This window comes from Vanessa cardui, chromosome 24, assembly GCF_905220365.1.
Source record: "Vanessa cardui chromosome 24, ilVanCard2.1, whole genome shotgun sequence".
NCBI lineage: Eukaryota > Metazoa > Arthropoda > Insecta > Lepidoptera > Nymphalidae > Vanessa > Vanessa cardui.
The window spans coordinates 4,253,938-4,270,979 of record NC_061146.1 but is presented as its reverse complement, the minus strand read 5'-3'; the positions used below and the strand labels follow the sequence as shown (position 1 = coordinate 4,270,979).

The 17,042-nt window shown below is 33.1% G+C and overlaps 2 protein-coding genes across 2 annotated transcripts in view; both read right to left on the bottom strand.

The window, feature by feature from the left end:
* The window catches only part of LOC124540107 (solute carrier family 2, facilitated glucose transporter member 8-like), a 62,002-nt gene that overhangs the window by 35,309 nt on the left and 9,651 nt on the right, over positions 1–17,042 (bottom strand). The gene's annotated exons all lie outside the window — the stretch shown is intronic.
* On the bottom strand, positions 1,367–1,909 carry LOC124540232. The gene has a single exon (XM_047117698.1). The coding sequence runs from the start codon at positions 1,907–1,909 to the stop codon at positions 1,367–1,369; it is 543 nt and encodes a 180-aa protein (XP_046973654.1).

Sequence of the window (17,042 nt, the reverse complement as noted above, 5' to 3'; positions counted from 1 at the left end):
GTAGCTAGCTATAGTCATTAGGTCTTTTCTGTTTGTAGTAGTGGTTTTTGAACTATCCTCCAGTTGTGTTATTACATATTTGGTTGTTTCTAATTTTTTATAAGCCTTTTTTATTCCTCCGGTTTTTTCGATGAATTTGCTAATTGTATCTAGCCTTTTCTTTCTGATATTTTGTTTGATCTTTTTATGTATTATTCTGTATAATTTACTTAATGTTTGCTTTTCTTTCCTAGTTTTATTTTCTTTGTTTTTTAATAAATGTTTTTTAAATTTCAGAGTTTCTATTTCTTCTGTTATGATTCCTTTATTTTTTTCTCTAGTTATATTTTATAGCTAAAGTCTTTGAGTAAATATGTCTCTATTTTCTTAGTGATTTCATGTACGTTATCGGTTTCACATTTTATCAAGGGTTGTAGGTCTTCAATTGTATTTTCATATTTTTTGTTAAGTATTTTGCCTCGATAGTAAGCTCGTGATTTTTTATTGCCCTCTATATTTAAAGTAACTCTGAGCATTCTATGGTCACTGGGATGTAATAGTTTACTTAAGACATTTAAATTTTGTACATATTTTGTCACATTTGTAGCTATAAAATCAATTTATTTTTAGCTTTTTCGTCAGGTGTTTTCCAGGTCCATCGTAGCTTTTCTGGTTTTTTAAATAGCGTGTTCGAAATTTTTAAATTATATTGAAAGCAAAATTTTATGAACCTCTCCCCTCTATCGTTTCTTTTCCCGTAGCCATAATTGCCCATTATGAGTTCTTCATTTTCTTTGGGCCATCCTATTTTAGCATTCATGTCACCTAAGAATATTATGTTTTTTGTGCGTTTATTCATGGCTTTATCAACATCATCGTAGAATTTATCTATTTCATCCATATTAGCTTTTTTGGTAGGGGCATATGTCTGTATTATATAAAATTCTTTTCTATATATCTCTACTTGTAAAGCAACAACTCTTTCAGATATTGCGATGAAATCATATACCACTGTATTGTCTTGCTTTTTTACTAAGAAACCAACTCCTCTTTCTCCTCTCCTTTCGCCGTAGTAGTATAATAAGTATCTTCCCCTATCTTCAATTTTATAGCCTTCTCTTCTGACTTCAGATAGGTCAATTATGTCCCAATTGATCTTCGATATCGCGCATTCCAATTCAACTATCCTTGCTTCATTAGCTAAAGATCGTACATTAAATGTAGAAATGTAATATAATTTTTTCATGTTTGGAGGGTGGTCGTCTACAACCCCCGCGGTGACGAGCCGTTCTGGGGGAGGATGTATTTTGTTCGTTTTTAGTATATTAATTTTGTTTTTTATTTTCGAGGGTGCAGTATTTTTATTTTGTAATGATTGTATTGATTGCTATTCTTCTGAGTTGTTCGAAGACAATAATTTTTCACAGTCCGCTGTTAACTTGCATGACTCAATATTTTGTTTAGCACAGAAATTTTCCATAGAGCTCTGCGATTTTCCCGTTCTATTCGTATATGGTTGCATTTTATTCTTTTTTACTGCTTGTTGTTGTGTTGGGTTTTTGTAATAATTTCTTATCTGGCTAGGGGGAGTTATTTCGAGTTCCCGCTTTTTCCTTGTCTTGTCTGTTTCGGTATTTTTTGTTATGTCTTCTTGTTCTTCGCTGTTATCTTTGCTGTGCTTTTCTCGAACTATGAGTTTGTCGTATCTTAAGTATGCAATTTTTCCGTCTTTCCTTTCTTTTTTTAACTTTTCTTGTAGTTTCTTTCTTGCTTCCAGCACTTGAGGTGGGTAGTCTTCTTTTATGTAAATAGTTTTGTTCTGTATACATTTCTTGTTTTTTAATATTGTGATTTTTCTGCCATAAGTCGTAAAAGTGACGACAATAGGTCTCACTTTGCCTTCTAGATGTTTTCCCATTCTTCGAACCATCTCCAATTCCTTTTTGTCACATTCTAGTTTTAGCTCGTGTTTAAGTATTTGTAATATGATAGATTCCAACTCTTCATAAGTTTTTTCTTCTTCTTCTTTAATTCCAAAAAATATCAAATTCCTTGTCACGCATATACATAATGCAAATTTAAGACTTATGTCGTTTTTATACGGATACCATCATCGGAAAAAAATAAAAAAACCCACCCCACGGGACCCCACGGGAAGCACTACCTTTCAAACAAAGAAAAAATTATCAAAATCGGTCCACCCAGTAAAAACTTATGAGGTAACAAACATAAAAAAAAAAGATACAGACGAATTGATAACCTCCTCCTTTTTGAAGTCGGTTGATAATATAAAAAAATACTTTTGGTTAATAATAAAGAACGAAAATAAACAGGTCGCCGAGTATAGAACTTTACTTTAGGTTTTTAGGGTTCCGTACGTCTGAATACAAAAACGGAACCCTTATAGGATCACTCGTGTGTCTGTCCGTCCGTCGCTTACAGTCAATTATCTCCGAATCTATTAGACCGATTAAGTTGAAATTTGGTACACATATCAATTCCTGTAACCCAAACACAGAGGTGTGACGTGAGTAGATGAAATCTGTATATGGGGGGTCATTTTGGGGGGGAAGGGGAAAATTAAAAAAAAAATATCTGAAAACTGCATCGTGTGGCATATCAAATGAAAGGTCTTGTTGAGAAGATCTTAAATGTTTTTTTTTGTAATTTTAAAATAAATAGTTTCCAAGTTATTCAAGAAAATAGACGAAAATCGACCATTCCCCCCCCCTTATCTCCGAAACTACTGAACCTAAAATTTTGAAAAAAATACAGAAATTAGTTTTCTCCTTATAGATTATAGGAAAACCTATAAGAAGTCCATGATATTAAAATAACATGGTAAATCACTCAATATTGTGCGTACCAACTTACATTTGCAGGTGGAATGTGTGGGAGAACATATTTTTAACTCCAATGTTAAGTTTTGTTAAATCGGTTTGTAGATGAATATTTAACGAAAAAAATAAGCCCATAATGAGCATTCTACGACCAATGTTTTAGGAGATATTAATTAATTTTTCAATTTAATTCCGCCCGCGGTATGACAAATAAATGCTTAGTAAGGCGCGGGCCCTTACTACGGCATTATGAGACATGACCTTCACGTTGCTCTACTTGAGACAGATTTGTGCGCTAGTGTCTTGTTTCAATAATATAGTTGTAAACAAATCAATGAAGACATAAAAGTGTTATAGTATGAATCGTTTAGAAAAATTAAAAATTTAAATGTAGAATTTATGGGAAAACCGATCAGGATGAAAATGTGCATAGAAGTAGTATTCGAGTCCATAATTAAACTTTTTTTTTTAAGTTATTCATATTTTTTTTTCTTTTAATTATAAGAATGTGACTGATTCTTTTTTATTTTTTATTATTATTTTTTTCCTTCAATTATTCGTAAATTTTAATTCATCTATTATTTGCAGTTAAAATTATAGGTAGGTGAAAAATAAAATGTAATGTGTTATACGATTTTTTTTTAATTTATTTAAAAATATTATTTAATTATAAATCATGATCAAATGGTACATGCTTCCGAATAATAATCATTATAAAATATAAATTGAAAATATTTCGTATGGGAGATTATATTTCATTTTCTACTTACCTCTAATTTTCACCGCAGATCATAAATAAATAGAAATTTACAAAAAATAAAAGGGAAAAAATTAATAATAAAGAATAACTAAGAAACAGTCATTTTATTTTTATAATCAATGAAAGAAAATATAAATAAATAATAATATATACATATATACCTATATTATACAGTATATACATATATACATATATTATACAGGTAATATATACATATATACCTGGAATACTACCTTTACGCACATTTTCATCTCAATAGATTTCCCCAAGGTCGTGCCCTCCACTAGTCAGTCCGATCAAAGTGATTAAAATATATTAAAAAATTCATCTCTACATTATATATATTTTCATTGGTCGGTAATCTTATCAAATACAAAATTTTCACAGTTTGAAAAGAAAACATATTTCGATTACACTCGATTAAAATTTAACATTCTCATTGCTTTATAGCGTCAAAAATTCGAGGTATAATTAATCTATTGTTATACAAATGTCTCGATCTCTGATAAATATATTACAAAATATTGTAATAAAATGATTGTTTAAGCAATTGGTTTTTTAAACAATAAGTCTTATAATTTTCTTCAGGGGTTGTTTGTTTTTCATATTCGATTAATAATTTAAAGAAAGAAAATTAAAAATCGAACGTTTTTGAAGCATTTAATGACGTATTGGCTGGAGTAATATTAATGTGATGCGCGCTGCGCTGCGAGTGTGGTGGGGATTTCGAGTCTATGTCACAGACACAAGGCCCGCGCGGCTCATTCGCGCGGTCGGCTCCCTATGCTGCAGACGTATCCCAGACTTCTATATATTGATGTGATAATTTTCGTCGTTTCTATCGTAGTAAGATTTATTACAAAAAAAAATATTTCACAAAAAATATTTTTCCCTATTGAAAATGACTTCTGTACAGTTATCATATAACTATCTGTTGGATAATGGTAGTTATGTTGAAGAAGATGTTGTGGAGGAGTTTAACTCCTTACTTAGAGTAGTTCATGGGTATCAAAACCGAAGTGTTTATGAGATAACAACAGAGAGATTGCGCCAAAAAGCTCTCCCTGTTGATCCGAACTCAAATTTTCTACAGGTTTTATTTCGTCCTGATTCTGACGATTTTTCGAAAGTTGGGCATTGGGTTTGTGTCTATTATTCATCTCATACGCTCAAAGTTTATGATAGTTTGTATAAAAATCTTAGTGAAATACAGGCAGAGTATTTGAGAAAATTGTTTCCTTACATTCTAGAAAATGAAATCATATTTCCTGTTGTACAAAAACAACCAAATTTGATTGATTGCGGCTTATACGCAATAGCATTTAGTACTTCAATTGTGTTAGGCCTTGATCCATGTAATATTAAATTCAATGTCGAGTTTTTAAGAAGTCATACTTTAAACATTCTTTTAACACATAGGCTAACAGAATTTCCGTCTACAGTTATTAATCGTGGTGGACGTCCCCAAAACAAATACTGTGGCACTAAGTTAGAAAGAAAACGTATTGGTGAAAGAAACAAAAAAAGGCGCCAAAAAATCAATAAACTATCGAACTGTAGTCAAATAGAGGTTTTAGGGAAAACTGTTCTCTCGATTACTATTCCTGTTTCCTATGAAACATTGGAAAATCCTAATTGTTCGTATGATCAGAACGCCCCTATAAATAGTAATTTCAGCCCAGTAAAAAGTACTTCGCTTATTGCTTGTAAAAGAAAATCGTCAAGGATATTAGAGAATAACCTCAAACGAGAAAGATTATCCAGATGTAGTGATGACACTAAAAATAGAAAAAAAGAGCGAGATAAAGAGTCGAAAAAACTGCAACGTTCAGTACCTCGTAGACGCAAGACGGAGCAAAAACGCAATACTGTTTCGCGTCGCATTTCACGTCAGGATCGTACTTACAGGGAACGCGAACGGGTACTTAACACTGCATCACACCATATTTTACGTCAGGATCCTGCATATAAAACGCTAGAACAGGAACGTGATACCATAGCGCATCGTTTATCACGTAAAAATCCAGAATACGCTACTCGTGAAACCGAAATTCGAAATATACGAAATCAGAATATTGAAAATGATTGGGACAAAATTGAAAAACAATTCTTTGATTCTATTTTACATGGCCACACAAGCATTTGTTCGTGCTGCGGAAGATTGTGGCATAGAAACTCCCTGAAGTCATTAAAAGTAAATCATCTGTCTTTTTTCCTAGATGAAGTCATGAGAAACATAAAATTAAGTACATTTTCTGATAATAATAATTATATGTTTTGCTACACTTGTCATAATAATTTGAAAGCGGGAAAAATACCGAGATTAGCAATGAGTAATGGTTTACTGTTCCCTGATATTCCTGACGTTTTACAAAAACTTACACCACTTGAGGAGCGATTGGTTTCACCAAGACATATATTCCTTAAAATAGTAAGAAAAGGGCAGGGCCTTGGTTATCAACATGGATTAACAGGTGGAGTTGTTAACGTGCCTGTGGATGTAAATACTATGATTTCAGCGTTGCCTAGACATCCATCTGATAATCACATTATTACAATAGAATTAAAACGGAGAATGTGTTATAAGCATGGTCGAAAAGAGCGAATCCGGCCGGACGTAATCAGAGAAGCTGCAAAGTATTTAGTGCAAACTGATTTGTTTAAGAAAATAGGTATCAAATATGATGAAGAGTGGATTTACGATGACCAATCCGATGACGAAAATTGTCTCGAAAAATGTACGTGTGATGTTTTGGCACAAGAAGAAAAAAATATTAACCCTGGAAATGTAGAAACTCTATTAGATAATGAAAAAGATGTTACTATTACAATGGCGCCAGGAGAAGGTAATCAACCAAGGTCACTAATTTATGATGAATATATGGAAGAATTAGGCTTCATTAAAATACACGGAGGGGTTGAGCGGAAATTCAAAATAAATTTGAGTAATTCCGAAATTATGAAATCAGAGATAACAAGATTTGACCGGAGAGCCATGAGGGCTGACTATTTATTTACTTTGTTGAAAAAACAACAAATGTTACAGCTGCGAAATAATATTTTGACCTGCTTACGAAAAAAAGTAAATAATTCTGTACCTATTATAGTTTCCAATCTGCTGAAAGATGAGTATTTGAATAATCTTATACAGCATGATGACGGGTATAGAGTTTTGTGCGACGTGAGAAATTCACCAGCTCATTGGGAAAACGAAAAAAAAAAGGTACTCGCTATGGTTCGACAATTCGGAGTGCCAACCCTTTTTGTTACTGTGTCAGCTGCAGAGGCCAAATGGCCAGAACTTATAAAACAACTTAAAAAAACTGTTGATAAGGGAGAAGTTAGTCTTAAAGAGGCACGATCTATCTCTTATGAGGAAAAGGCACGTCTTATTCAATCAGACCCATTTATTTGTGTCACATTTTTTGAAACAAGGCTTAAAGAATTGATGAAGACATGGTTAGTTCCATCAGGACCATTTGGGGACAATAAGATTAGCCATCAGTACCATAGGATAGAATTTCAACATCGTGGATCGCCACATGCACACATAATGTTGTGGATAGAAGGTGCACCAATATATACTCCCGAAGACGAAACTTCTATTGAAAATATCATAAAATTTGTTGATATGATCGTATCTTGTGACAGTAATGAAATAAGTAACGATCTTGTAGCAATACAAACACACAAACACACTCACACATGTCACCCAAAACCAGACCGACCATGCAGATTCGGAATACCTTTCTTTCCAATGGACAAAACAAGATTGTTGACTGAATTGTATAAAGACGATCCTTCCACAGCAAAATGGAAAAAAAATTCTAAAAAGTTAAAAGAAGACCTATCTAATGTTTCTAATGATATCACATTTGATGATTACTTGAAATCCACTGGATTAACTATATCCGAATATATTTTAGCCGTAAGAGCTACACTCAAACGACCAAAAATATTTTTGAAAAGAAAACCCAAAGATATCTTGTTAAATCCGTTTTGCAAAAAAATATTAGAACTACAGCAGGCGAATATGGATTGCCAGTTTATATTAGATCCTTTTGCATGTTCAGTTTATATTGTAGACTACATTAATAAAACTGACAGAGGTATGTCCAACTTACTTAGAGCTGCTGTAGAGGAAGCTAAAAATGGTAATGCAAATATAAAAGAATCTCTACGTGCGATATCTAAAGTGTTTCTCAATTCATCAGAAATTTCTGCGCAAGAAGCTATTTACTGCCTCGCAGGATTGCCTTTGTCTCGTGCCAGCGAAGCTGATATTTATATTAATACGGGTCATCCAAACGAACGAGTAGGTATTCTAAAGCCGATGGAAACATTGAAGTCATTGAATGCTTCCTCTACTGATATATTTCAAAAAAATTTGTTAGACCATTACATCAATCGACCACAGGATGATTATTTCGAAAGAATGAGCTTGGCATATTTTGCTGCCTATTATACCTATTCAACTAAGCTATCAAAATCGTACGAGAATGAAAATATGGAAGAAAATACCGAAGATAGAACAACTGGTAGCTGGATACAATTATTAAATAATGACGGCTACATACGAAGAAGATTAAAGCCTAAAATAATACGTTTTCGACGATATAATCGTGAGCAGGACCCAGATAACTTTTATAGAGAGCAGATTATGTTATATGTACCTTGGAGGAATGAAGAGTCAGAGCTTGTAAATGACGAATTAAATTTAGAAGAAATTTTCCTCAATAAATGTAATATGATAAAATCAGAAAGTATACAGTTCAATTCCTTAGGAGGGCCAGAAGAATTTGAAGCGTTATTAGCAGCGGTTCGAAATGCAGAAAATGATGATGAAGAAAATGATAACAATCGAGCTGAAGCAAGAGCCTGTGCTCTAGGTGAATATGAATTGGAGACCCAAGAAATTGATCCCGACCATTGTTTGCAATTACAAGGGGAACAAGGCAATGACTTGATATGTAGAGTAATTGCTCAACCATTATTAATGAACGAAGATCATGTGCTCGCATTACTAAGAATGTTGAATAGTGACCAAAGAAATTTTGTTTTGCACCTAGGAAATCTGTTCACGCAACAATTAGAGCTCCCATTTTATTATTTTGTCAGCGGCGGTGCTGGAGTTGGTAAAAGCTTGCTGATAAAGGCCCTTTATCAATATTTAATGTTAATCTTTAATCGTGAGCCTGGAACTAACCCAGATGAAATAAAAATATTACTTTGCGCCTTTACTGGCAAAGCCGCGTTTGGTATTGGAGGACAAACTGTTCACAACGCATTCTGTTTGCCAATTTCACAGTGTGGTAGTACTATGCCGTCTTTGTCGGCAGGCACGGCTAACACATTAGCTAGTAAGCTATGTAAAGTTAAATTAATAATTTTAGACGAAATATCTATGTTGGGAAGTAGGACTTTCAATCAGATTAATCGCAGATTACAGCAAATTTTTCATACAGACGTCCCGTTTGCTGGTAAATCTATTATTTCTGTAGGAGATTTTAATCAATTGCCGCCAGTTGGAGACAACTGGATTTTTCAGCCTAATACAGGACGTAATCCGATGGCAGTTCTAGCTGGTGCACCATTGTGGGAACCATTTCGGCTGTTTCCGATGACTAAAATAATGCGTCAGAGGGATGATCTCAATTTTGCTATTGCTTTGAATAACATGGCTACTGGTAATATGAATCACATTGATATTCAACTTATCAAGTCGCGGTGTTTCAAAATGAGCAGCTTACCTGCTGATGCTGATGGTGCTATACATTTATTTGCAAGTAACAAAGAAGTGGACAATTACAACAAACAAAAATTATCACTAATGAATACTGAAGGTTGTTCTGTCAAGGCTATAGACATAGTTTCCGGTTCACCCAATCCGATAGCAAAAAAAAAAGCATTACAATCAGTGAACGCATTACCAACAATGAAGACATACGGCTTGCCTAAGATACTGTATGTGAAAATAAGTGCCCGATATATGATAACAGTAAATCTAGATACATCTGATGGACTAGTTAATGGCACTACAGGATTACTGAAAGCTATAGAATATGGTCGCCATATCACTACTAATGAAAGAAGACCTTTGCGATTGTGGTTACAGTTTGATAACAATGTCGGTATTGCGACAAGGAATAAATTTGAGGTTCATACCCGGAATCACCATGCATATATAGAATCTCAGTGGACACCGCTAGAAACTTCTACGTATACAGTGAAACAATGGAAGTCATCGAACCTCAAGGTACATCGGTCTCAATTTCCAGTAGTACCAGCTGAGGGAATGACGATTCATAAATCTCAAGGCTGCACTATGGAAAAAATAGTTGTTCATTTGAGTAGAAATGTGAAGCGATCAATGTTATATGTAGCCTGTTCTCGAGCTACTTCAGCTAGTGGCCTTTATTTGGTTACATCAGATGGTAATTTCAATCCCCCAGCAAAGGTATCAGAAAAAAGTGCAGTTCATTTGGAAATGATGAGACTGTTAGAAAATAAATTGATACCCCAGTTCGAAGTTTTACAGTCACCAGGAGATGAAATTCAAATAATCTTTCATAATGTACAATCATTGCGTAAACATTTACTAGATGTAAAAGCTGATTGTATAATTCATTCATCTCATATTACATTATTCGTAGAAACTTGGGGCTCTCGAAGCGACAATTTTGAGTTGGAAGGTTTTGAGCAAGTGTGCAGAATAGACGGTCCCAATGTATTGAATGCAAATCCCGGAAGGGGTGCAATAGCATATATAAATTGTAATTACGTCAATGAATTAGATGACGGTTCCAATAAAGGTTTATTTATAGATAGTCCAGGAGGTGGACACTGTGAATGTCTTCAATTCAAAGCATTTGGTGTTCAATTTTTAACCGTATATAAATCACCAAGATGTCTTCCGAAAATTGCAGTCGAATGTATTAAAAAGGCTATTAGTGCAAACGAAAAGATTATTATTGCCGGTGACTTTAATATTGATTTTAAGGACAAATCAAAAAATGAAATATCAGAATACCTTCTGTCACTCGGTCTTACTCCGCGTATTCAAGAATATACAACAAGACAAAATTCAACAATAGATAATATATTTAGTAATATCCCTCTCCAATCAGGGACCATTCATACTTTTTTTAGTTACCACAAACAAATTTGGGTCAGATTTAAAAAAAACATATAGGTAACATCGTACGGAACCCTCTTCACGCGAGTTCAACTCGCACTTGCCCCCTTTTTTTTTTTTAATTTAAGTTGATATTTTATAATAATTTATTGGTTGAAATTTTAATCTTTATCAAGCAAAACTAAAGTTTTGCTGCATAAATTACTCATAAATAATATATTTGCAATTATATCACGCTTAGTTTTCATGATAAGCAGAGTGTAATGCTGGATCCGGTTCACTCCTAGGTCTGACTAGGACGTAAGTATATTTACTATAATCATAATAATCATTTATTTGATTTTACTTATATATTGATATAATGTATTGTTTTACAGCTGTTAAATTAAATAGTTAGCAAATTAATATTACAGAACACACGCTAACAAAATAATTTATCATACTGTTCAATCAATGATTTCCAATGTTTTGTACTAGAAAATAATTTAATACCCTAAAATAAAATCTTAACCACACATGGATAAAAAACGAAATTAAAATCTTCAATTCAGAGGAAGAAAGGCTAAAGCGACAACATTGTACTTTTTTAATTTGGGATTTAAAGTAAAGATAGTATAGATCATTAACCTAAAGCATCTAAGACAAAATATTTTGTTTTATTTTTATGCCTCCTCTAAGTCAAGATGGTTTAATAGATAGAACGTAAGTCATAACTGAAAATCGTAAACGCAATCCAATACTTTACTTTTTTCACGTGGCAACAGGAAGACATAATAAATTATTTTGTATCATAATATTGATATATATTTAATTGTTTATTAATTTTATAGTTATGACGCTTATAATTATGTCTTTGTTTACATTAATATTATATACGAAGAGTTTATATTGATAGAGAAATCCGTCTATTAAAATAACCTACATAACACTTTTTGAAATGAATTTCATTTGAGAATTATGAAGAATGAACATTTAAATCAAATTTAAACATGTCTAGGTAGTAGTTTTTTGTTTATTGTAAATCATAAACGCTTTTGATTTCAATACTTAAAAAAACATTTAACAAATAAAAAAAAACATTTCAACAAAATTTCATAAGATGTTTTTAATTGAGGGTTTTCTTTTCGCTTTTCCTTGACATACAGCTTAGTGTTTTTTCTCCAAAATTATACTCTTTTCTTTTTATATAAATTAATTATTAGAACGCGCAATTCACACTTATCAATAAGTCTAGTAGTCTTATTACATTAAGATCGAGCAATGACATACATGCCAAAAGTGAGCATTTTAAGAGTTTTTTTTTATTTTAATTTATTTTTTTCTCTCCACACACTTTGCAACGGTGCGTATGTAGGGTTCTTTGTAGAATGGTCAAAGTCAAAATTTTCGGTTCGGAAAAAAATAAACACCTCAGACCAGAGAAGTACCGGAGAATGAAATACAAAGGTGTTTTTCAACCGACTTCAAAAAGGAGGAGGTTTTCAATTCGTCTGTATTTTTTAAGTGTTATATTTTACAATTACTGTTTTCATTCATTGATAAAAAAAACTCATTATTGCCTGGAGGCGATCATCTCATTCTCAAGGTGTGCAAGCAACTAAGAAATCAAAATATTATGTGTTTATTTTTTACAGTTCCGTTAGATTCATATTAGACCAAGGTTTTCTTATCTTGAAAAATCAATGTTTGATGAGAGAAACACAATTCGACCCTTCTAAGATTTAATGACATTTTTTTTTATCGAATGAATTTATTTTTTTAATTGGGCAAAGATCATTTACCAACGGACAAAGTCTGGATTTCTTTTTAAAAGAAAAAAAAAAACAATTCCAAATTTAAATATAACTACGGAAATAATTTTATGAAATTGTCTCGAGTCGATTTATCTAACTAAACTAACAATTGTGAAATCTTGCTTATCTCGAACTATACGCGGATGACAGATAACCGTGATGTAGTTATTGTTACATGATCGAAGTGTCTTCGGCGCGTCAGACGGGATAAACTTGCTGCTTTTATATATGACCTCTTTAAGAAATAAATATTATTTTCATATGGCAATCTTATATATCTGACTTTTCAATGTCAAACATAATCTGGGGATGAGTATTTCTCTTGAAGTGTCTTATGATAATTTCTTCAAAGTAATTTCCCGGTAAATAAAACGCATTAGTGTTCGACTAACTCATGTAACCAGTTTTAACCGGTTCCAAAAACTATTGCTACATTATTAACAATGTATGTGATTAGATGATTGTACTCACTGGCAATAATATAGATAAATAAACTATAACCATTATAAAATATAATACCATTTATCGCCTGCGGATTTGCTCGCGTTTTCTCGACTTTTGACAATTGTTCGAGCATACGAGTTTAGCCTAATTTTCATAATTTCATAAAAAGTGGTTCAGTGGTTTAGCCGTGAAAAAGTACCAGACGGTATTAATAAATACACCAGTACAAAGAATATTTATTTATTATTTGTTTTATTTTATGACTATTAAAGTTCCGAAGTTAAAAATCCAATTAATAAAAATTTCCTATTGTCGTTCCATGCATGATTCTTTTTTTTGTATAATTCGTTTGCGCGGGAAACCATCTCGCATTTTAAATGACGTTCTAAAATCAATTACACTTTTTTGAAATCGGATACACTAACAAAACATAAGTTTATTAAATATATTATTATAATATAAATAACTGTACCTACATAAATTATTCATATAGAAAATAAATATGTAGGATTATTTTAGTGAAAATATTTTTCAATTTCTTCAATGTTAACGTTTTGTTATATTTTTCTCGACTTATCGACAAGGTCATTTGCATATCAAATCGGTAATTTAATCTGTGATTGAAAGGTTGTTACTCCTGTTAATACAATTTTATTTTTTAATCTTACGCTAAAATTACACGACCCAAATTCAAACAGCCATTCATAAAAAAATATACCAAATTAATTAAACAACCAATTAAATTAAAAAGAGCTACATATATATTGTATTATAAGGCGTATAAGGTTATACCAAATTCGTCGGATTGTATGTATATTGTTGCATAAAAGACAAAGGATAATATTGCGATCGGAATATTCTCTACTTAATTTGGCAGCTTACGTCAACGCGTCCCGTGTTGTGTATACCCAATCTACAATAGACGAGAGAATTATAATGAGATAAGGCTGACTGACGACTTTAAGTATTTTATATCTTGTTATTAGTGGTGTCACGTAATTTATATTTTTCATACATATTGTGCAATGAAGTGCATAGTGAGACTATCTGTAAACAGTAAAACGTTTGTCAAGATAATTTTGAAATGTTTTTTTTTAATGTGATATTGTACTGTTGGTTGTTTTAATGAAAATGAAATAAAACAATACGTCACGATCATTGTGAAATATATTTTTTAAATGACACAGGCAACGGTCTCGAGTTAAAAATCCAATAAATATTGTTTAGTTTTTTTTTGTCTTGATTTGGGTGTAGGTAGGTACTGTGTCACGGTAGCATGCGTAAGCGATCCCGTGGCGTCCGCCGAAGACGGAGAGTGACAGTGGACCTGGGCGCACTCGGCGTCCAGGAAACCGGGGAGTAAACCCCCCCCCCCCACCACTTTCCATCACGTGGGGGAAGCGCGTAAAGCGTTTTTCCAAAAAAACAGGGTGTAGGTACTGTGACTTGGGTTACTTTGGTTTACAGTAAAAGTAAATAATACGATTTGTTGATTTATATAATTTTAATATTTACTTTAATTATATATCTTCTGATATCATCCGTAACGCTTAACCAGTAGCGATATAGCTTTAAAGTCGCAGTGTAATTTATTCAAAGCAGGATATTGAGTCAATGTATCAATCATATTGTGACATTATGATTCATATAATATACTCATAAGTTCAATGTGATTCATTATAAATTACCACCTTACTTGCATTATATTAAAGCTCATTTAATAAAAGTGCAAATTGGTTTATAATGCATTATAGTATTAGTTAATGCACTACCTCGTTGTCTAGAGGAGAGCTAGTGCGGCACTGATCGAATCTCGGAATCCTACTTGAGATGTCACATCAAACAGGAACAAAGGTAATGTTGGGCGATCGTTATACATTTTTTCCGTCAAGTAATATCGTATTAACAGTCCGGTCATTACTAGGAGAGCATGTAAAGCCGTTGATTCAACAACAACAGCCTGTAAATTCCCACTGCTGGGCTAAAGGCCTCCTCTCCCTTTGAGGAGAATGCTTGGAACATATTCCACCACGTTGTTCCAATGCGGGTTGGTGGAATACACATGTGGCAGAATTTCAATGAAATTTGTCACATGCAGGTTTCTTCACGATGTTTTCCTTCACCGCTCAGCACGAGATGAATTATAAAGACAAATTAAGCACATGAATCAGCGGTGCTTGCCTGGGTTCGAACCCGCAATCATCGGTTAAGTTGCAAGCGTTCTAACCACTGGGCCATCTCGACTCTTGATTGCCGTTGATTGTTTGGGGGTAATTCTACTAACAAATTGCCCACAGCAGCCTGTGAATTTCCCACTGCTGAACCAAAGCCTCTCCCTTTCTAGGAGGAGGTTTGGAACATATTCCACCACGCTGTTCCAATTCGATTTGGTGGCAATTGTTATTTTATCGCAATCGATTCGAAACCTAATTATTGTCATTCAATTGTTTGAACCTATTCTACTAACACAAATATTTGCTGTTCGGTCGGAGTTGAATCGAAATATAATCGGATCTTAATCGATATAAATAAGTAGTATTGGCCATTAGTTCATTTTATGATCAATTGTCAACGTTCAAACGGAAAAGGTTTATTGATCTATTCGATTTTAATATTTATTAGGAATGCATTTGCAAATTATCAATACGTCTATAAATATATGTTTGTATTAGCAAAAATAAGTGGAACTCGGCCGAATTTTTTATATACAATAGAATTTGCATTGAAAGATCTCATCTCATTTTAAAACATATATATCTTATGTATGTGCTACACTTTATAGTAATTATTTAAACAAAGATAAAGTCTTGTTTAATTATATTAATTAAATTTCTTAATTAGTACATATGTACAATATGAATCTTATATAATTTAATTACGTTCACCTACTATTATAAGATTTGTTGTTTGTTATGAATTATTGTTTTGTTAACATTGTGAAATGTCAATAATCGGCGGAAATCGGTTCTGACCGGTGTAATGCGATGCTTGTTTTAACGTTGATAGCAATTGTATTGGTTTGATTGTATGATTTAACAATCTTCTGTATTGAAGCATTAAGTATACGTAAATGTCAGTAGTTCAATGTAATTCAATGTTACAATTACATTACATAATTCGTGTTTATAAATCAGCTGTTCGTTAATAAATGAAATCCTGAGGTTTCTGCACGTGTCGTATTAAAATTTGGCACATATGTATGCACTACGCTGAAAAGGCAGTAAAGTCCCGCAGTCGATTATATACAGTTATTAGAATCAAAATCTAGAAAATTATTTATTCAAATCTCATGAAGGCACTTTTATAAACAACACAGTTCGGAAAGTTGATTCTACCGGGAAGAACCGACAAGAAGCTAAGTAGTTACTATTTTCAACCGTTTCACATAGTTTTTATTGTGTAGATGAGCAAACCGCCACTTGGTAGTAAATGGACACCGTTATCCGAAGGAATTGGCGCCGTAAGAAATATTATCATTTCCAGTAATATATCCCACCAACCTTGGGAAGTTGGGTATCAAATCCCCCTATCCTACAATTTTACTGAGTGTAGCTGTTGGGCAGTAGAATATGACGAGATGCGTGGGTGGTATCCAAACGGGCTGGTACAAAGTTCTACCACCAAGTAATTTTGTAGTAAGTCTAATTCTTCCTATGATGGTAATATAAAATGTTTGTGATATTTAATTAAAATTTTCACATTTAGTCACAGTAAGAATCGAGAGTGAGCTGAGATAGCCCAGTGGTTAGAGCGCGTGCATCTTAACCGATGATTTCGGGTTCAAGCCCAGGCAAGCACCACTACATGTATGTGCTTAATTGTGTTTATAATTTATCTCTTGCTGGGCGGTGAAGGAAAACATCGCGAGGAAACTTGCATGTGTCTAATTTCATCGAAATTCAGCCACATGTGCATTCCACCAACCCGCATTGGAACAGCGTGGTGGAATATGTTCAAAACTCTCTCCTTAATAGGAGAGGAGGCCTTAGCCCAGCGGTGGGAAATTTACGGGCTGTTACTTTACTTTACTTTACTTTTACAGTACGAATGAATACAAGTAGTAACATCATTATCATTACGTAGTATATAAC